The sequence below is a fragment of the Cataglyphis hispanica genome, chromosome 20 (genome assembly GCF_021464435.1).
Source record: "Cataglyphis hispanica isolate Lineage 1 chromosome 20, ULB_Chis1_1.0, whole genome shotgun sequence".
Classification (NCBI taxonomy): Eukaryota; Metazoa; Arthropoda; class Insecta; order Hymenoptera; family Formicidae; genus Cataglyphis; species Cataglyphis hispanica.
In genome coordinates this window covers 1,214,351-1,236,418 of record NC_065973.1, presented here as the reverse complement: position 1 = coordinate 1,236,418, position 22,068 = coordinate 1,214,351, and the positions used below count along the sequence as shown (strand labels likewise).

The 22,068-nt window shown below is 30.9% G+C and overlaps 1 protein-coding gene and 1 long non-coding RNA gene across 7 annotated transcripts in view; one reads left to right on the top strand and one right to left on the bottom strand.

Moving 5' to 3' along the window:
* Positions 1–22,068, bottom strand: part of LOC126856916 (uncharacterized) — a 34,210-nt gene that overhangs the window by 4,570 nt on the left and 7,572 nt on the right. For all 6 annotated transcript variants that reach the window (XM_050605929.1, XM_050605934.1, XM_050605932.1 and 3 more), the window contains 2 exons: positions 17,337–17,514; positions 2,046–2,245 (listed from right to left, as the gene is read on the bottom strand). In XM_050605929.1, the coding sequence (XP_050461886.1) occupies positions 2,046–2,245; positions 17,337–17,514 (378 nt within the window). The remainder of the gene's footprint in view (positions 1–2,045; positions 2,246–17,336; positions 17,515–22,068) is intronic.
* On the top strand, positions 11,423–13,144 carry LOC126856993 (uncharacterized). The gene is made up of 2 exons (XR_007688427.1): positions 11,423–11,613; positions 12,326–13,144. It is a non-coding gene; the product is annotated as an uncharacterized LOC126856993 (long non-coding RNA).

The window sequence follows — 22,068 nt, the reverse complement described above, 5'->3', positions numbered from 1 at the left end:
TCATGGAAGACCTAATGGAACTGATTAAAGTTTGAACAAGCGACCAAAAGTTTCAAAGAGGAATTGTCAAACTAGTTTGGTATAGTTAATGCGCTACACAACTCTACAATTTGTCGCGTACAAGTTTAAACATCATTAACGAGCCCAAATTATGACTTCCATTTACGAAAGCATGTCCGCTACTTTCGATTGCGGAAATATAAATACGGAAACAACATACACTAGGTACTTGGAAAAATATTTACGTGTCAGACAATTTAAAATTTATCTACTAATTAGATACGATATATTCTCCTTTATATATCATAGTATCCTCTTTATCTGAGAAAAACAAATCTATCTTTCACTCTCTGAGCTGTTTCTCTCTAAACTTTCATATCCCCTAAATAGTGATAAATTTAGTTGACAGAATATATGGAGTTTTCTGAATATAGAATAGAGGATAAATAAAGCAGGGAAAGAATGTAAATTATATTCGAGAGCTTACAGCATTGCGGGAGAGACTATACAGATTCATTATAAGTAAAATAGTAGAGAATAAATATGTAATAAGTATGTATTCTACTAAGTTAGCGAGTTATAGAAAAATGTGACATTACTTGATATTTCTTGTTCGATTGGTAATTTAATGATTGATTATTCTCTCTCTCTCTCTCTTTTTAATAAAGTTCGGAAAAAATCTTTGCGAGAAAAATGTCCTTAAATATAAATATAATTAAAAAGAGATTAATCTGTCTTTTAATAGCAAAGATATTTAATATTGTAAAATAAGTTATAAAAGAAAAGAAAAGAATTTTATATAGAATTTTCGTTGAGACTTCTCGTCAAACGCAAGTAGAAACAGAATTCCTGTAGACCACTTTATCTATATTAAGTAAGAAAGAGAAGTCTTGCAAATTAATTAAACATAAAAACATTGCAGTAAAATAATAATCTAAAGACAGCAGTATAACAAGAAACCACGAATCTGTAAAACATAGTTACTAAAATTCACTTTAGAGTCTTCTTTTATTTTAAACAAATAGACGCATAAATATAAATTTATTTACAGGCAGGTCAACAATGACTTATTTAATGTGAAGCTCTTGAATAACCAGGCTATGATAGAAAGTTGCATGCAAAAGGGATGCATCCTCATGAACTCTCGGTACTGCGCACATCACGTTCTTACACGTGACGTTTATGCACGTGTGTGACCGTTCGCGATCATATAAAGGGTTGAATATACGAGGCACAGCATTGCGCTTGTGTGCAAAAGCCCGGTTCGTATACTGGAAATTATTGCAGCGGGTACTGCTACATGCTGTGACCGGAATTGCGAGAACGCAGAATTGGCCTCTTCATGCAATATGCCTGTCGAGTTTCAAAGCCGCGATCCAATGGTGGATGCAAAGCGAGTAAAGTGAATTTTTCTTTCCGCGTTATTATTAACTACCTTTGCTTTTCAGAAAGGTGGGCGTAGCGTGTCTGCACCGCGCGCGATCCGAGAGATTGGTTGCGCCATGTGTCTTTAAGCCCGTTTAGTTTTAATTAAAAGTTAATTAATTATATCAGAAAAGGTTAATTTCATATTTAGCAAAAGTCCTATTTGATCGATTTTATTATTGATCAACGAGTCTGCTCTTAAACACACGAAAATATGAATCAGGTAGACATCGAGAGGATAAAATCTGTATCAAATGACATTATTATCAGCAAAAGAAATTTTTCAATAAATGTATACTTCTGTAAAAATGTATAGAATGTTTTAAACTTCTTGCTTTGTTTTTCTCGGAAAGTAATAAAAGATAAGAAAAAGAGAGAGAATTTAAAAACACTAATGAACAATTCATTGAAAAGAGGAAAAAAACTATCGGAAATTATTCCAATGCGTAAACCATCCTTTTGAGACACACTTTATGTGGAATTGCGTCAAATGTCGTGATGCAAAATCCTATATCAAAGATGTAGGTAATCAATCCTTTCAATAGAAAATCTTGAGTTTCCACGTGTCTTGTTGAAGGGTGTCACGGCATTGTTCTACGTGCGAGGGTGCACAGACTTACCTAGACTGGCATCGTACGTGTTTATGTATTCGCTCGTCATGAATTGCGAGACCAGAGCCGTCTTTCCCACACCGGAGTCTCCCAACAAGATCACTCTATACTTTGAAATAGTTTCCTCAATGTCGCTATCGGTGCTAGCGTCTTGCCCGCTACAACAAGAGCCTTCAAATGGTGATTTCTCCCCCGAAACATTGCTGTTTCTAGAAGCAGAAGAAAAAAAAATATTGAAAATCGCAATGATCAGAATAAAATATTTGAAATATTAATACAGAGTGTAAGTGTTATTAACAACATTATCAAAATGACACAGAAAATTATTTTCTAATTAATATCTATTTGTTTGTAAAAAAAAAAAAAATTAATTCATAAACTCGTAAATCGTAAATATTCTCACAAATGACATTTCATAATAATATTAATCTTGTTAGCTCTTTTGAATCATTTTGAGAATATTAAGCCTTTCTCATAGCAAATCTTTATATCTTTTTACATATTTTACTTATCATATTACTTAAATCCATCTAATATTATTTTGCTCTTGCTTTTATCTACATCATGTCGAGAATACGTAAAACATATATTCTCGTTTTTCCCTGTCTTCTACATCCCTGCCTTTCATATCTCTGCTTTCCATTTAAGTCTTATGAAAATTTGTTGGCGAAAAATCTTTTTAATATATAATATGATCATGTGTATTCTTTCCAACACACATGAATATATCACATAAATAATAATTAAATTTCCGTCAAAATTTTTCATTTAGATAATTAGTCGTGATATTCTCTTTCATCTTTTCAGAATAATATATATGCCACTTCATGTATTCTCTGATACTTACATATGTTTATTAATGTTTAAAAGCATATACAGCTAAATTACAAATAAATTAATTAATAATAATAAAAATAAATAAATTGATAAATTTATTACAAATAGATTGTTGATCCGTTGAAAAATATCGCAATCTTGAATTGCAAGAAAAAAGTTTCTCCCTCAAAAATATTAATAAAGTTACTAATTCCTTACATTAATCTTCCAAAGATTAAAGCTATCATATTCAGAGCTGTCAATTCTTTACATTAATTTTCTTTAGGAATTTTTTAAGTACTTTAAAATTTCACCACAATTATATTCCTTTATTAGGTAATATTGTATTATGTTCGTTCCACCGAGCATCGATTTAATCGCCCAACAAATACTGTTGCAATAAACTACCGTCTATAAACATTTATGTGTATAGGTTGTATGTAATGTTCTTGTTTGAACAATACCACAACTTTGAGCCAGCCATCGGCTTTGGTACCGGCTCGACTGTAATAATTATCGCATTTCATCCATCCGCCAGTGTACAATATCAATCCGATGGATTTCGGCGTTTCCTAATGGCCGTTAAGCCGAGCCAGCTTAACTTTGATAAGTTCACAGATTACAAATGTCAATACTCGCGTAATACTCGCGCACAAATATGATATAAAGTTATTTTCAAATCAGATCAAAATTTTAACAAGAAAATTTAATTGTGCATACTATCGGTGCAATATATTTTATAAATACATAGTTTTTAATTATGCGATCGTGAAGCATTTTATATGATTAATATTATTAATTTTTTATTTTACTTGATAAAGAGAAGAAAAAGTTGTAGAAAAGAATAGTTCAGAGTGATTCAATTTATCGTGAAATCACGTGCTCGTTAAAATTACGATGTGTATATACCCGAGAATATACACAAGAGCTATCATTAAAATCAGACAATAGTATATAAATAAAACGAGACTGATATTATATTAGAATTTCCACACAGGATTATTCCACTCAATGTGCTTGTCTACGGTAAAAATACAAAAATAGAATCAAAGGCAATCGTTATCGATAAAAAGAATCTTGTCGATAGTATCTTAAAATGATTCTTCGTTAAATCGTTCATTTAAAATTTTCTAGGAACATACATATTTAGAAACGGTCACATTTATCATTCTATATATATTTGCAAAAAAAAAAAAAATACTTTCTAAGAGTTTATCATTTGAAGCGAAAATTAAAGTTAATTTTCAGATATAAGGCCAAGACTACAAATCTTGATGAATTTGCATTATATCACCGAGAACATTTTCCGCCTTATTTTTTATTCATGGCGTATTTTCTGCCCACGGCAATATCCAATTACGCGATTTACGCGCAGACAGATCGAAAGATATCCACATTTCCCCAGAAGCTAACAAGGCTATGTCCCTTCTGTTCATCACCGCTATTATTTTGAGCAGATAAATATGATATAATATCTCAAAGTCGTTCGCTTTACATGATTTTCTTTAGTGTTTCTCCCGAAAAATCAACTAATGTACTATTTTCGAAAAAACAACGCATATTTTTACAAAATGATGTACATGTCATAAATATTAAAAAATTGAAATCAAAATAATATAAAGTTGGAAATAATTTTGAAATTGTCTTTTATTTTAATTTTTTATTTTTCATATTTTTTGCATTATTAATTTTTTTCATAGATATAATAAAACTCCATTTTTTGTAGGTGAATAAGTTTGTAGAAAATATTTGTATAAAAATAATTAATTTTAATAATAAAAAGAATAGTATTAAACAAAAAACTCAGCAAAGCATAAAAAGCTAAGATTTTCCTAACGACTTCAATGCATCTTCCACCATCCTTGCCTTTCTTTTCATTCTATCTCGAGGCAACAGCAAATTATTCACAATAATATAACTCATTGTAAATTAATATTAAATTATTAATATTACAACGTCGGAATTAGAATAAAATTTTGTATCGCTATACGATTTTAAAATAGTTTTATATTCATTTCTTTTAATTTGCTATTTTGTTGGAAATCATCTATTTGATTAAAAAAAAAAGAATATGGAACCTCATAACTTAAAAGAATTAAAAGGAATTTCGCAGATTCGAAAACAAAATGTAATATATTTCAATTCGCAAATTTATGTTAAATCAAAATCTAATATTGCTTTCAAGCATAAAAACTTTTTTTTTCAACGACTTCACATTAATGCACCCCTAACATTAATAAAAGTGTTGTGATCTAACTGCGGTAAAACTCTTCAAAATATTTAAATGGCGTGAGAGGTAATGGTGCGAAACTGCTCGGCAAAACCCTTGAGCAAGCCTGGCAAATGAAGCGTCGACCCGATCGTTTGCCGCAGCTGTGACATTAATTTTTCCTACAATTAAATTTTTAGATCACCAAATACATTAAACATCTTCAAGTTTCTCGCCATAAACGCGGTAAGTGAGTCGTCAAGAAAGAACAAATTTTGGTTCCGGAAATATGTTTTATTATTCTATCGCTGTAATTATCAAATCTGTGCTTGACGTATGAGAAAATCTATTATAAAATATCAAAGTCAATATCGTGATAATATTTTAACACTATTTTATTAATTATCTATTATTTAATAACTATAATAACAATATATTTTTTTCGAACGTGAATATAAAGAAACAAAGGTGCGTATAATAGATAATATGAATTACACGATTGCATGAACATCTGTATATTAAATCCAACAATCAAAAGTAACGATTTTATCACGCATCATAAAATAAAATCTCCCGTGGATTTCTCACATATGTTTCATTTCGGTAAATTCGTTTCGCCATATATGCATAACACAGTTACAATTCACGATTGTCTCTTTCGTTTCCGATGCCAAACAAAAGAATTCGTTTTTCTGTTAGTAGCCACTAAATAAAAATGTCGGATTTATTGAATATAACATTAATAGTAGAAACAATTCCAACCGATCAATTTTGAAATCCAATTAAATGTAACCGTTATGCCATTGAATCCTCGTCCTTAATATAAGTTAATGTAAATTTTTTGCTCACTCTAATATTTCTATCGAATATTCTCGAATATACTCGAAATAAACACAAATCCTACTTATATTAAAATAATATTCACATAATATAATAAAAATTACCTTTAGAGGTCCAAAAAAACTTTAATTAAGCTATTAACAATTTTAGCAAGCAAATTCTAAAGTTCAGTATAGCAGTAAATTCCGTTATTTTTAAAATAATAAATTTTTGTAGAAATTGCACTGATATGATCATAGATCGCGCGTGTACAATTTTAAAGAAATTATTCGGGCAATAATTTATAATTAGTGGTCTGATACTGCAACTAAAGAGATATGCGACACAGTTAAATTCCACCGTATTTCCTCGCTGAGCTCGCTGATCCGTAACCGCTGTACGATCCAAAAAGGCCATTACTATAGAACCCCCTGGGCTGGATGGGTTATACGATCGCCAATGTCCGTGACCCGTAAAGGTCACACAGTTGATCTATGGTACGTGAAAGTAACGAGTCCAGAACGATCTATGTTCGCGTCAAAAAGCAAGCGTTAGTTGAGCTTTTACAAATGATTTCTGCCGAATATGTTGTACAAAATAAAAACTGTGCACTTTTTTTTTTGTGAGAAAGTAAAATATAACAGAAAAAAATCTTTCACAATGTCGAACAGTAGTATTACTTTTTTTATTGAACAATTTTCAAGCTCTTTCAACTGATGAAAAATGTATGATTTAATCAATAACTTAAAACTTAAAAAATTCTGGTCTCACGAATGTTTGCCAATGTCAAGTATATATATCACATATTGAAGAGAAATATTGCATATTTTCGAGAAAGAATATGTAACTGAAGATGCAAATATTAAAAAATATTATTTTATAATTTTATTTTTCCGTTGATTAAAAAAGAAGCGTACCTTTGAGAATTTCCATCATAAAACGGAAATGTTTGCCGCACTCGGATTACAAATTGATTACGCGTGTCGGATTAACTTTTTTTGATACGTTATCCTTAATACAAAAATAACGCGAAGAATTGTTCATAACGTCAAGAATTGTTCGCTTTATATAATATTATCAATTTTCACTCGCATGCTGAAAGTAAAAAAAAAATTATGGTAAAAAAAATTGTATATTATTAGTGCCAAGTAATTAATATGACGTTAAGCAAAGAATCTTCACCATCCTCTTAAAGCAACTCTATTATCGAGAGTTAATTTCGTTTCCAAAAAACGGGTATGACTTTTAGAGGTTGCCGGAGATGGCAGATTAATTATGGTTCCAATTAAAAGACCGCCCTCGATGCACTACATACACTCCGACCCATAGCTCATTTAAGGGTTTTCTGGTCGGGTGTAAACGCGTATTTCAGCCAAGAACAATACGCAGCAGTTATGCTTGGCACATGTGAAAACGTATCCGTACACATGTGTACTTGGGTATGTAAAAGTGGAGGGTAGGAAAAAGAGAGAAGGAGAAAGACAGTAAAGTAAAAGGAGAAAACAAACGCAAATATTTGTCTCGTCTATTTGGAGAGACGTGGAAACGCATCCGCAAGAACGGAAAATCTGCGCAATATATTAAGCTTGAAGATAAAACAGCTGTCGCTCAAAAAATTTTTCCCATTTTATCGTAGCTTAGTTACAGAAAAATCCTATTTGCGATGATAAACCATATTTATATACATAATCCCGTATCTTATATCCTAAAAGATTAAATTTTACAGAATATATTCTCTGACAAATAATTTGTTGAATACTAAATTTTCAAAGTTTCAACTTCGATCCTCGACTTTTTAATTATTCAAAGAAAGACCATCTTATATCCTAAATTAAGATAAAATTTTTAGAAGGTTTATGTGAAGATAAATCTTTAATATCATATTTTTCTTATAAAAAAAATATATATAAAATGTAAATTGCATAAATATTTGTTAAAAAATATATATAAAAATTATATTCTGCTTCGAAATCAAAAAATATATTTGATATATATTTTTATAATTTTATTATCATGAGATTGAGGACAAATTATAATTTCACGCCGCATATTGATTTTCCTTTTATTCAACGAAATCGAGAGAAAAAGAAGCTTGTTAAACAATTAAATGTAAAATATAAAAACATATATTGTGACGTCCGCAGAAAAAAAAGGATTGATGGATGATTCCAAGTGGGAAGTCAATAATAAATAATTGGACAGTGAAATAGTTTTTCACGAAAGCGAAGTAAAATAAAAATGCCTTTTAACGCTTTTTGAGTTAAAAATATTTCTCTTTTAGCTCTCACCTGCACAACGAAAAAGCCGGTCGGTAATAAAACTGAACTTACAACGAGCAGCGGCAAAGTCGTGACTATTTTGAGAGACGCGTTAACGAGATATTGCTCGCTTCTTAGTAAAGCTGGTGATGCATACCAGAGGTTGGGTACAAGACAAAGTAAACGTAACCACATTACATATGTAATTTTTTTGCGCTCCGAAAAAGTTATGAAAAAATTTTGGGATTTTACTATCGCTTACCATTTATATATGTTGTATATCTTTACAACAATTTACACAGCAATCTCAAAACGTTAATTTAATTTAATTAATGTATACATAATTCACCAATTTTTATGACAAATAAATTTGCAACCTTCAGCACCAAGATAGCGCATTGCTACGGCGTGGTAAGCCTAGCAGTTTATCTCACAATTAATGTCACCTGCAAATTCCACCGAGAGAAAATTCACAATTAGACGCTCGCACGTCGAAATAATGACTTGAGTAATCATTATATTTTTCAACGTTGCCCAATCGCAGCCGGCGTCGAAACTCATCGGTCTGCGTCGTAACGTTATTTTGGACGAAATCCATGACAACGTCAAATTCTCTTAAGTTAAAAGTTCTCTCTATTCTCTTAGAATCCTAATATCTGAATCATCAATGACGATCACTACGCGAGATTTTGTCGAGAAAATTGGCAAGAAACAGCACTGTGAGTCATTCTTTTCCGGGTAAGAAGAACGATCAAATCAATGATCACTTGAGTCTTAAATGGACGATGACTGAGTTTTGAAGAAGCAAGTCTCACAACCAGAGAGCTCACCAATATTTTTATAATTTACTACATACAAAGAGAAGACACAATGTAAGCCCGCGTTAAAATGCGGCAAATATAATTTAGTCGATGCTTTCCGGGCAAGAAAATGCAAGTGCGACTATTGATTCATCAATGACGTTTCTTAACTAGTGCCAAGAAAACTGTAAACATACAGTATAAATAATTCCTCAGTCTGAGAAATGAAATCTCTACAAAAATATTAAAAATTGAGAAATTAAATCTCTACAAGAACATTAAAAATTATTCTATTCCTTTTCACAAACCAAACCTATTGCAAAATGAAAAAAGTTCGTGAAATATAAATTTTAATTTTTCACAATGCCATTCTCCTTTTTATGCATTAAAAAAAAAACTTTTCTGTTAGAACTTTTTGTTAAAAAAAATTATCTTTGTCTCGAAGCCATACATAATTTTCCGTAAAAATTCTCGTCGCGTTACATGACGGTTGCGTGTCGTTAAATTTTAAGCGCATCATCGTCGTGCGAAGAGAATATCTAAGACACTCGGGATAAATCCGCAAACTTTCCGAGCGCGGTTTAATTCTCATGGATTTGCCATAGTAATGGCCGTTTAACACATTGCTTTCCATTCTGTCGACCGACGATGTAACTTTTCGCCATTATTCAATGCAAAAGCGTGCTTATCCGCGAGCTTTCGTCTCTCGCAAAGCGTAACAACGTCGCGGCATGTGCGCTTGTTTACCGAAGTGATTTTTGCGGCACGCGTATGCACATCGTGTACACAATATGTTTACATCTACTATGATTGTATGCTGCGTTATTGCATTTTAAATATCTTCTCTATTATTTAAAAAAAGTAAAAATTTTAATCTCATTATTTAAATTTAGTTTTATCAAATCTATTATTAAATCTATTATTAGAGAGATTAATATGTCAGAGAAAAAATTATAATTAGTTAAAAAATTTGTTAAAAAATTTTCTCACAATATTATAATTGAAGTGTAATTTCCCGAGGTAATTGCGTTATGTACTTTATTTAGAAATCTTAAAGAGAAAGGTACATAATCATTTGCCTGTTATTCTATTCTGAAATTGATCCTAATTTCATTGAGATTCCCTACATGTTGGTTTTTTATAAAAGTCCATGCAATTTCTCTTATGAGATTCTTATTATGGAAAAAGCGTAACTTTTCCATGATTTTCATTTATTTCTTGATAAGTCCTGTACGAAATAATCAAATGCCTTCCCCACGATATCTCTATAATACAATGGCGACTACTTGCAGCAAGACAGATTTTGCGAGAGAACAGAGCACATCCTGGGCCATATAAAAATAGACTATGCTTTGTTGGCTTCAAATTGTAATATTAAATTGTTGAATTTAGAAATCCAAAGCTTTTGATATCCTCTGGCGACAGTATCGCATGAATAAAACATTGTTGTGATATGTAGTTTATTTTTTTCTTTTTTTTTTTGCGTATGAAACATCATCCGTGCTACGTTATCATGATACGCTATCTCGCCTCGTAAAAATTACAAACACCATGCTATTTTCAAACTTTGCAGAAAAGTACGTATAAATCCATTTATTTAATAAAATATTTTACAAAAACTAATTTCGAATTTTATATATTATATAAATATACATATGTAGAAATTTTCTATAGTTACGTATTACTATATATATGCATTATATAAAATTCATTAAATTTATTATTTACCATATATTATATAAAATATATTTCCACTAAAAGTCCATTTGTAATATTTATCCGGAAAACTTTTCATTTATTCATATTATTCGACAATTGCGTAAATATGAAGATTGCATTAGAAAATTCAGTTTTGAGAAAGAAGTGAAGAATTGCATATTTTACGAGATGTCGACTCGAATAAATAGATTAGAATGAACGCAACATTTCGAAAGATTACAGATCGGTCGAAACAACTATTTTGTATTTTTTTAGTAATGATTAAATAATGTACATTTATATTTTATATGTTGAAATATTGCAAAATAATGCAAAAAATGTATATCTCACACAACAATATAGACATTATTATAAAACGTATCAATCAAAATTCATGTATATAATTTTATACGCGGAGAAAGGAATTTTTTGGCATTAATTATATATATATATATATATATATATATATATATATATATATATATATAACATAATGGCAGTAAAAAAAATTTAGTAAAGATTGAAATTGAATTGAAAGAGTATCTTCCTTTTAATTTTTTTTCGATTATACTTTCTTATCGTGCACTATTATTTTAGACGAATTTTATCTTGTCATTATTTCTAAAAATCGCTAAGGAAATAAAAAAATCAAAAGCGATCATTCGCGGAACGTCATTATAAAATGCAGAGCATTGACTCAGCATTGCATCCACATTGCACGCTACCGCCAATCGAGATTTCACGAATATTCCACATCGTAGTTTTTCACGCTTTTCCCCCCGCTTGTTGATCTCTTGCCACGTGATCATAGACTTCCCCTCTCCGCCATCGTGATACCAGTTTAGAATAACCCGAAGCTCGACACCCGACATCCTTACCATTCGTGAATTTAATCTCGGGTAGTTCGCGTCATTATTGCATTGTCCTCGTGAGCCCCATAGAAAGCGCCGTAAGCTTCATCATGGAAGTTGCCAAAGGTAGGATTACAATAAATTGGATTTTGTTTCAGACAGTTCTATTGCAATTATTAGCTGCATTTATTAATATTTTATCTGATTCGTAATTACTTTTTTAATTAAAAATATCTTTTGCGCTTCGCACTTTACTTTCGAATAGCTTAACTTTCGATAGAGTGAAATTAATAATGCTCGAATCAGAGAAATTTTTTATTAGATACGTAGTTTTGAATTCGTATACGAAAATGAGAAATATCTCGAATAATAATGTGCGCAGTCCTTGCATATGTATACTAAAGTATTTTTATCTATTTTATTTTTGTGCAATTTTTGACAAGTTCACATGTGTGTTATATAGAATATATTGTATTATTAATAATGGCTATACATCCATAATTTATCAATTAGTCCTAATCACATTTCTAATATATGTTGTCCATTAATTTATTTATAATCCTTCCATATCGTGTACTTATTTATCTATCTTTATATCACTTCTCATGCATTTTTAATATTATTTTAAATTCACGGTAAACGATACTTCCTCTTATTTTCATATAATATCAACTGAATCATTCGTGAAATCTATTAACCATATTATTATATATTGCAAATTACTACAATTATAATATATTTAACAAATAAAACTCTCAATCGATCTTTTAAGCGAATCATTCAAGGATCTTTAAAATACTCAATCCAATCGTACGAAAATTATGCGGTATTCTTTCAGTGAACGATTCAAGCAGCAGCCTCGTCGAGCAATCAATGAATGTAACGTCAGCAACGAAATCCGTTTCGTCGGTGAAATCCGTACAGAGCATCCAGACGAAGTCAATCGTAGAGTCATCGACCTCGGTTAAATCCGTCTCTTCTTCATCCAACAGATCACATCAATCGATGGAGTACGAGGAATCGATCGAATATAGCGATTAGTGTGATTAAAGTACTGTAAATCCTCTCAATAAAAAAGACGTCACGCGGAGAAAAACTAGAAACGCGATAAGATTCGGTTCGATTTGATTCATCTTCGGATGCTATTTGATTCGATCACGCTAGTCCTTCTGCAAGAAAAATATTCGCGTCATATCAAAAACGATAAATATTCCTGGAAATCACATAAGCTTCGAAAGAAAATTAACGACGGAATTCTATAATCTCTTCTCCAATTCCTACCACGAGGATCCATAATCGGACGGAAATAGGAGAGTCGAATTGACGGGTCAAGGCGTTCACTTGTCAGGGTTGTGCACCAAAATAACGAGTCAGTTGCATGTATAGTCTCGCTATGCGACGAAACGAGCGAGAAGAAATACCACGAGTCAGAGGAGACGAATGGAGAGAGGAAGAAATTGAAAATGTGCCCGCGAAGGAACGCTCGGAAGCCTCTGGCCCTCATCCAATCGATGTGGTTCGCCGCCAAATAGCAACTCAACTTTTCCTTCTTCCTTTTGAGTTTTCTTTTTTCCTAATCGACACATCGCTGTCAATCCTTCGAGTAGATTGCTTGACGTGATTACTCATTTTGTATAATTAAATTTTTAAGACATTACGTCAACGCGTTTCTTCATTGACCCTTTCTTATTTTAATTACATTGTTTATAATTAATTATCTCTCTCACTCTCTCTCTCTCTCTGATTAATGTCATGGAAACTAAAATTATTACAGAAAGAACTGTTCATTTTCTAATTTATCAAGTACGCATTCATAAATAAGTTAACATATATATGATTAACAGATTGACATAAATATGAATTGAGGATTTTCATATATTTTAAAAATCTACGCGTATTTAAATAAATATTAAAATTTTTTTTAAATATTTCCATTCTCTTATTTCTTAGATTTTTAGATTTCTTAGATTTTTAATACAAAAATTTAATACAAAACTAATGTATATACCAATGAGATAAAGCAATTCTAATCGTGACATTTATCATAAGGACAATAAAGCTATGTAACATTAGCCAACATAAAATTAATGCTAAAGAAATTCAAAAAAAAGGCAATTTCGAGCAACTTTTACCACACACTATTAAAATGAAACGCAACTTTCTCGTATCGTTTCTTTTCTCTCTCATTCTTTCTACTTCTCATTCTTCGTGCCCTTTTGCAATATAATATTAAACCGAGCTGACACGTGTGACTACGATCCGACAGTGATAGAAAGAACTGTGTAGAGGAAAGAAAATATGATTTGAGCGAAGGCGGATATCGAGTACATTAGGGTAAGCGATAAAGAGAAGCTACCGGGCAAGGGTGGCACCCTCTAAGATTAAATAGCGCTTTCAACGCCCTGCGGAACACGCAATAAATGACGATGAAAGTTTTAGTATCGCGCTCTAAGTTCGTATAACGCATGCCTTTGGAATACACGAGAAGTGACTGTGTCTCCCGAGGGAAAACGCATATGGGAAAAGAGGGAGAAGAAATTGGGATCTTGGCGGTAACAGAACGGGGTTTCAATATCCTGTCGTCCAGGCAAATGGAGCAAATATACTCGGGAGGATATGGAAATTCTCGAACGCTTTAGCGATTGCGGATCGAATGATTCGCAGGAAGCATTTGATTCCGCGTCTTATAGCAAGTTGACTTTCGTTTCCCGCGATTGATTTAAAACTCTGCAAATTCCCATAAAAACTTATAGAAAGAGATTCTTCTTTAATCATGCGATATTTATCGCGCTCGGAGAATATTATATGTGAATTAATATTTGATGTGCGAGTAACCGCTATATTTTTCATGAATCTATGATCATATTATTTCACATATTCCTTAAAAACAGCTGCTACCAACATTAAACAATGATAGAATTTTCAAGCCTCTTCTCATATTATATTTATCTAATTTATATTTTATAAAACAAAATGCCAAGTCACCTACTGCGTGCAAATTTTCATAGAACTTACAGAATTAGAATTAAGAATCATTAGGTTCAATATATATTTTACTTGAATCATTTCTGCATTTTAATATACTCGATCATAAAAGCGTGACGCTGATTTAACCGAGATGGATCGTTTATAGGAATCCTCGCAAAAGCAGGTCACACACATACATCATCGAGACAACTCCATTCCAATGTCCATTCAAAAATCTTGGATGGAAAGAAATAGATCGTATATCGTCGGCGATTCGTTATTTAATGCAAAAGGTTCTTCTTTATGTGATCGAATATTTGGTTGATAGAAACGAAATGACCTTGGCGAAGCTATTTACTTTAAATTAATGCGAATAGGTTCTTTCGTGAAAAAAATCTTGCCAAAGCTTGATATAATTTAAATAACTTTGTCATAAATTATCTTTTCCCCAAGGACTGTATACCTAAAAATATATTTGGAAAAAAGTTTCTCTTTTCGAGCGAATATTGCGATATTCTTTGACGTCTACAGTCTTTTAGCCAGAACATGATAAACTTTCAGATTTACCTATATATACTGTAAATATAACTTTGAAGGATGATTTCATCCTGAATGTCAAAGGAGTCTCGCTATCTATCGCTTGTTCCAGAATGATCTCAAACAATCCATCATATTACATCATAGACAGGATTCTTGTTTAGACAAGTATACATATATAATAGAAGTAAAATATGTCACTCAAAGAAACATTCAACAAAGATCGATTTTCAAGAAATATTTAATCAGTAAAAGCTTTCATTAGAAAATTTATTTCATTTGGTCGATTCAAGAACGAACAATAAAAGTAAAAAGCATTTTCGCTAATTGCAAATAAAAGAATACGAAGAAATTATTAACCTTGTTCATGTAAAAACTATCTATCAAAGAATCTTTATCATAGCTTTATCGATGTGCTAAAATATTACTCTACAATAAATATCTACCTGCGCATCTATTTTTGTTTTTCTTATCGTGGAAAACGAGAATGGATTATATGTTCCTTTCGGGAATATTTGTACCAGATTACTTATTGAAACTTTATCACAACTATATCAACTACATTTCATAGTTAAGAATTTATCGAAAACTTATGCTTTCAAAAAAAGCAATAGCAATATCGACAACAAAAGCAACCAAAAATATATAACAATAAATCGCGTTTTTTGTTACAAAATTTCAAAAACATATTTCAAATAAAATAAAAAAAATATAAAATATATATATATATATATATATATATATATATTTTTTTAAATTGTAATTATTAAGATAAAAGTAATAAAAAAGTATTTACACTTTATATATATATATATATGAAATAAAAATTATATTCATATAAACTTCACTATCATCTTTTTAATTGCTTAATTTTATAGAAACATCTAAATATACAGATGCATATAAAGCTGATTTAAGTTATAGCAAAAGAATTAATTTCTCCATAAATTTCATTCTTAGGAGGCTCACATATTTATATATTGTGAAAAAGTATTCATGTATCTTACGAAAATGGACTGCGATCCCCGATATTTCCAAGGCAACATACCTGTCCAATGCCCACTACGCGTGGAAAAATTTTTCCAATTCACGGGAGCGCGTTCCTGACCGCCTCAGTTACACTTTATTTATTAGAGTTATTCCGTTTCCAATACAATTCACGAAAATTTAAAAATAATTTAGTTGCAAAACGTTGAACTCTATCTGCAATTTCTGTGTAACCTCGTAAAGCAGTTTACAACTCGTTTCGTTTAATTTCCTAAGTGGGAAGACATTAAAATTTGAGTGGGCCAGAGATTTATTACGAGAAACGTTGCTAAAGTACTCGGGAAATAAGAAGCAAATTGATACGCGCATTAAAGTGGAGCGATTGAAGTTAAATAAAAAATTAATCGTAGAGATAGCAATCTGTTTATTTATTCCGCCTCTTAAGTTTGTTGAAGTTTTTTTAACGATGTAGATAATTTATGGTGAAAATAAATATTACAAAACTACTTATAAAATCAAGGTAATAAATTGATATTATATAATTAAAAGTTTTTTAGTTATTAATATAATGATTGATATTCTAACGATAAAAATACCTAATGTAGTTTCAAAGGTAAGATAAAGTTATAATAATTATATAAAATACGCACTCTGAAGCAATTTGTACACTGTTGCTATGGCATTAAAAGACATGGAGAAACTTCGTTGATCCATCACTTTCTTAAGGCAAAAAAAAAAAGGAATTAGGTCGACCTAACAATCTTCAACAAGTCGTAGGATTAGATCCCCTCAACGTGAACTCGCAAAGAATTTTTTTTATCTTTGTTTTACTTGCGTGCTTCCTCAAATTGATAGCGTTGAAACAACAAAAAAGTAAAAAAAGAGTACGACAGTAGAATAATTTTATGGATAAGAAATATTCGCGACAAAATATTTTATAAAGGTGGTATCACGTATTTGAGATTACGGTGCCTTCACTTTGATCCTCTATCGACATACTGTAGAGCTCTTTTCTGTCTCATCATATCTTCCTTCCCCTATGTCAATTCCTCTCCTTTTTCTTCGCTCAGAATAGCATGCGAAACGAATAAGACACTTCGCTTCGTTCAACTTCCAGAATAAATATTGACATGGACAAGAGAAGTGGTCGATTTTTAGTATTAATATTCGATTTTCTTATATCCAAAGAAACATATATATATATATATGTTTGCATATTTCGAGCTACATAAATATCCCACTTATGTGCCACGCGCAAAACAAACACATAGATGTGAGCAAGCGAGTAAAATAATTTAATTTATTCCTTTCGCATCAACATCTCATATGAACATCAAATGGTCGGTCTAGCAACTCACCTACTACTATTGACGGAAGTGTTGCTCCTGCTGCGCCTGGAAATGATAGAATCACCCCGATTTACGACACCCTTGTGAGTGATACTAAAAGCTCTGAGTCTGTACAGGTCGTCGCTCGCTCTGGGATTATACGCTTTTTCCGGTAGACTGTGCACACGTGGTCGTATATGATCCGGTACTGTAACACAATAAAAAAATTGAAATTTATTTAGAAAATTTCTAGCAATTGCAAATATCTAGTATAATTAAATCTTCTACATATGAAATCTATTTATGTATACTCAAACAAAAGAAAAAGTATGACTATAAATATATGTAATAATTACATAATGTTTTAATAATGATATTGAGTATTAATTAATTACATTTACATTTAATAATCAGCGATAGATTTTTTTGTGTTGAATTATTTATCTCGGTTAATAAAAAGAAAAGAGAAAAATATAAATCATACATATCTATATATTTCATCTAACATTTTTCCTTTTAAAGTAATTATTAAAAAAAACTTCATTATATTTTTATTTATATCATGATTTATGTATGAATGTGCGCAAGAGATCATAATGATAAATCATAATGATAAATCATAATGATAAATGACCTTTGTAATGTGCCTCATCATATTCTGCCAATGTTTAAAAGTGATTGCTATGAATAATCGAAAGCATATAACGGCTCATTGCTCGCATGACAAATGTTGCGGCTTTTGATAGAATTACAATCAGCGCTGATTGACCTATAAATCGATATATGTTGACAACTAATCCATGTTGCGCGTAACAAGTTACAGATTTATCCGTTGTAAAATCCATCATTTAAAATGTATCTTTCCACTCTGTTGCGTGTATCGAGCATATATCCAATGTAATCCAGTGTAATTACTTAGCTAGCGATCGTCTACGTTTCTAGCACTTATATGCAGCAAGGAACGCTTTACATGGTATATGACAACGTTTCAATTTTTGTACGACGTTATTACGCCGCTAACACGACTATATAAACGACAATCGATGATAGCTGAACCAATATCGTCGAGTTAAATATTCAATTCCATTACCGAGCGATATCGACTCAACTGTCAAATATAATAATTTCAATATGCAACTTGAGTACTGATGATATCGCATAATTACTAGGCAAACACGAAAAACTAAATTTTTATCAAAAAGAGTTATCACAATAATCAGCACGTCATTTTAATTTATTTAAGTTGCTTCTCACGTTTTTACCCAAAATATTATACGTCGGATGAGAAGTAACAATACAAGAGTCAGTATAAACGACAGAAGTAATAGAAGAATGAAAAAATAGAAGAGACAGACATACAAATGAGACGCTGTTTCCGAGTTTATTTACTTTCAAGCATGTTGCTTCGCTCGAATAACAAAAATAAAGCGTGGCAGACCGCTTGCCATAATTTGTCATCCAAACGTGTTGACGGACTCGGATGATTAGACGGCGGGAAGAATTGCCCCATGGCTTCTTTGTCGCAAATAATATTATCACAATAATATCACAAATTGTACAAATATCATTGTAACAAATGTACTATGAATTCCGTGATAATAATAAGTTATTTACTATAATGAAATCCTATATCGTCGGAATAGATCTCGGAAACGTAATATTACCAGTCGCATACTAATCGATATCTTCCCCAAACACGATGTGCGTAATTAACCGAACACATAATTATCAGTTTTTAGACGCGACAAACATGAAAGTTTTCGGAGACAGATCATTAGCGAATTCATATTAAATTGTACAAAATAACTGGCGATATAAATGCATTGTTATAAAATACAGATTTAATTGCGATTTAAACAAAGAATGATGTACAATTGCTGTAAATGTATTAAAATGTAGTCAAATTTAGCCCATTAAAATATAGTCAAATTTACACCATGTGTCATAATCTTTTAACGTAATATTGTCAGTCAACAAAAATTGAGATATAACATAAAATAATAATTTCAAATTATTCAAATTATATCTTTTCACAACTTTTAGCATATCGCTCTAAATATTTTTATAAATTCCTGCCACATTAAAATATTATTAAAATGAAATTGATCACTCAATGTTATGCAAAACCTAAAAATCCTTCTTTATGGCATCTCTTATTAAATTTTAATTCACAAAATTTTCTAAATTTTTATTAAAAATATTTCACAAGCTACACTAGTATTTAAATAAGGTTATTACTTTCTCCAAGACAATCCGGGCTTCGATATACAATTTAATATCGATTAAAAAAACATCTCAATCGAGAATGAACTAATCAAGACGCATTTTTCAGGATTCAAGTTCTCATTGTTTTCAAGACCGACCGCTGAGTCGAGTAGAAAAAAGAGTCGATCAACCATTTAATCAGCAAATCTAATTATATCGCCGCATTTATAATCGAACTCAACAGACTCGTTTTCGATTTGCAAGGCTTTTCGAATGAATAACATTGCCAGTTGAAAGAACTGGCGCGAGTAATGTCGGTCATTAGCGGTTCTTAACCAAATGATTTGCAGGGTCGTTTGTTATCCTTATACAACCGCGCAAATTATCTGTCGTGTACTTCCTCCTATGCATTGTTATTTATGCTTTTTCCATGCGGTATGTGGAAGTGACACAAACAAAGTGATTAATAAAGACAATTGGATTATTCTGTCTAAAGAAAGCCAAAGCTGCGATATTTGAATTTGCTTGTGCTTTTACTATGATGATTTCTTGTATAGATTCACTGCATGCATTGGCATCGTGTCAAAACACATATTTTATCGTTTTAGTTGAGAAAATATTGTTTATATCACTGATTCTCAGTAGTTATTTTACAAAACTTGCATCTATTTTCTTAACGCATTGTATTAAAATTGTACGATTAACGATGCAGTAAAATATGCATATTTTTCTTTTCTTTTTTAAATCAAATATTCTTTTTCTTATCTAAAAAATTAATTATGTTTATCTTAAAGTTATTTTCACAGGTTAGCTAAAAAAACTGATGCTTTATAATTATTGAAATTATTCTACAGATATTTCTGTTTTATCGCATCTTTAATGTTTCTAATAATATCGTACTCGTGAAATTGAATATTTGGTATTTTTGCACTTTTCGACATCTTATTCCACGCTTGTCTGGCATAAAACACAAAACATTTGGAGTGGCTATTTTAAGTAGCAGTTACGTTCTGTATCATAAAAAACCAAGCAATAGAAAAAAAATTAGCTCACATTATTTTAAATCGTATAATCATATAATAAGGCAAACAATATATCGTCATATAAGTTAAACATTTTTCAATTAATTCTTATAAATGTTATAATTGTATAATTATATCATTTCCACATGTTTTTTGTAGACTATGCTTGATAATTATTAAAAGTACATATCTTTTTTTTGCCTATGTGTATTAGATCATTTCAATCTTTAATATAATTACACTCAATTGGATACTCGAGAAGTTCAAAGCACATGATCCGTGACAAGTAGTTCGCGGTTACGTGCGTAAATGTAAGTTAATTATATAATTAATAAAATTAATTACATATTACGTCAATATGTCAATAAATGTCGTGTTATCATAAATTTTGAAAATGTGCATTATTACCGATTACAAATTTATATAAAACAATAAAATATAAATAAAACTTAAAATGTGGATACATATTTTAACTTTACATATTTAATTTCTGCAACATTGAATTCCGATAATCGATACTTCCTAATCCTCTTTAAAAGTTATAAATAAGTGATAAAAGTCAACAGTCAATTTATCAATTTATCACATTCTTCCGCGTATATTTTTTCGCGCAGCCTAAGCAATATTTCAAAAAAAAATCGGTAAGGAATTTACATCCCAATGTGCATAAAAATTTAGTAACCCACGATTATATGTATAAGATCAAAGCACTATATCTCCGTTGCCGAAATTTTACTGGAATTCTATCTTAAGAAAGAGGAGGGTCCTTAGAAATCGGTGAATAATAAAACGGATTTTGTCAAAAAGGCAAGGAATTAAGCGACGGAGGGTCGCAGAAAGCATCCTACCAAAAGATTCTTGTGAAAAAACGATAAATCTTCTTTCGGTTTTATTTTATTTTGTTACGCCGCATACGCGCTGTTCTTACCGTTGCTAAGATTTCTCGAAGGGCGAAAAAATGCTGTCTATAATATCCAAAAAATGCGTGGGCCTCTGATTTCTGTAAATTTCGTAAAACTCAAAGTTCTAAAACTTTAAATTTCCAATAATCCTCTTCGAAAAAGATATAATATATTTTCTTAAATAATATATTCTCTCAATTATAAAATTCCTACGCTTGATAATCCAATCTTTGAATCTATATATCTTAAGAATTTAGAGCTCTCTAGTTTTACAAGATTCTTTTAAAAAAAATTCGTCCTAAAATTCTTATATAGATCATCATTTTTTAATTTAGCATATTAAGCTCGTCTCCTATTAAATATAGAAATTATCTTATTGTAAATATCATAATAATATCCTATAATAAACACATTGAAAAAGAATCGTTGATGATTAATCTTAATCATTAATTTTCTTCATTCCGCGTTGCGATTTACAATCACAAATTAAATGGCGGCAGAGAATATCATGCTATTTGCACGAAATATTTGCGAAGACGATGGGCGAATAATTAATTTCCAGCGCGTAACTACTTCGAATATCTAGGTAATCCGACAATTTCATGCGGTTTGCAAATTACACGAGAATCTGTG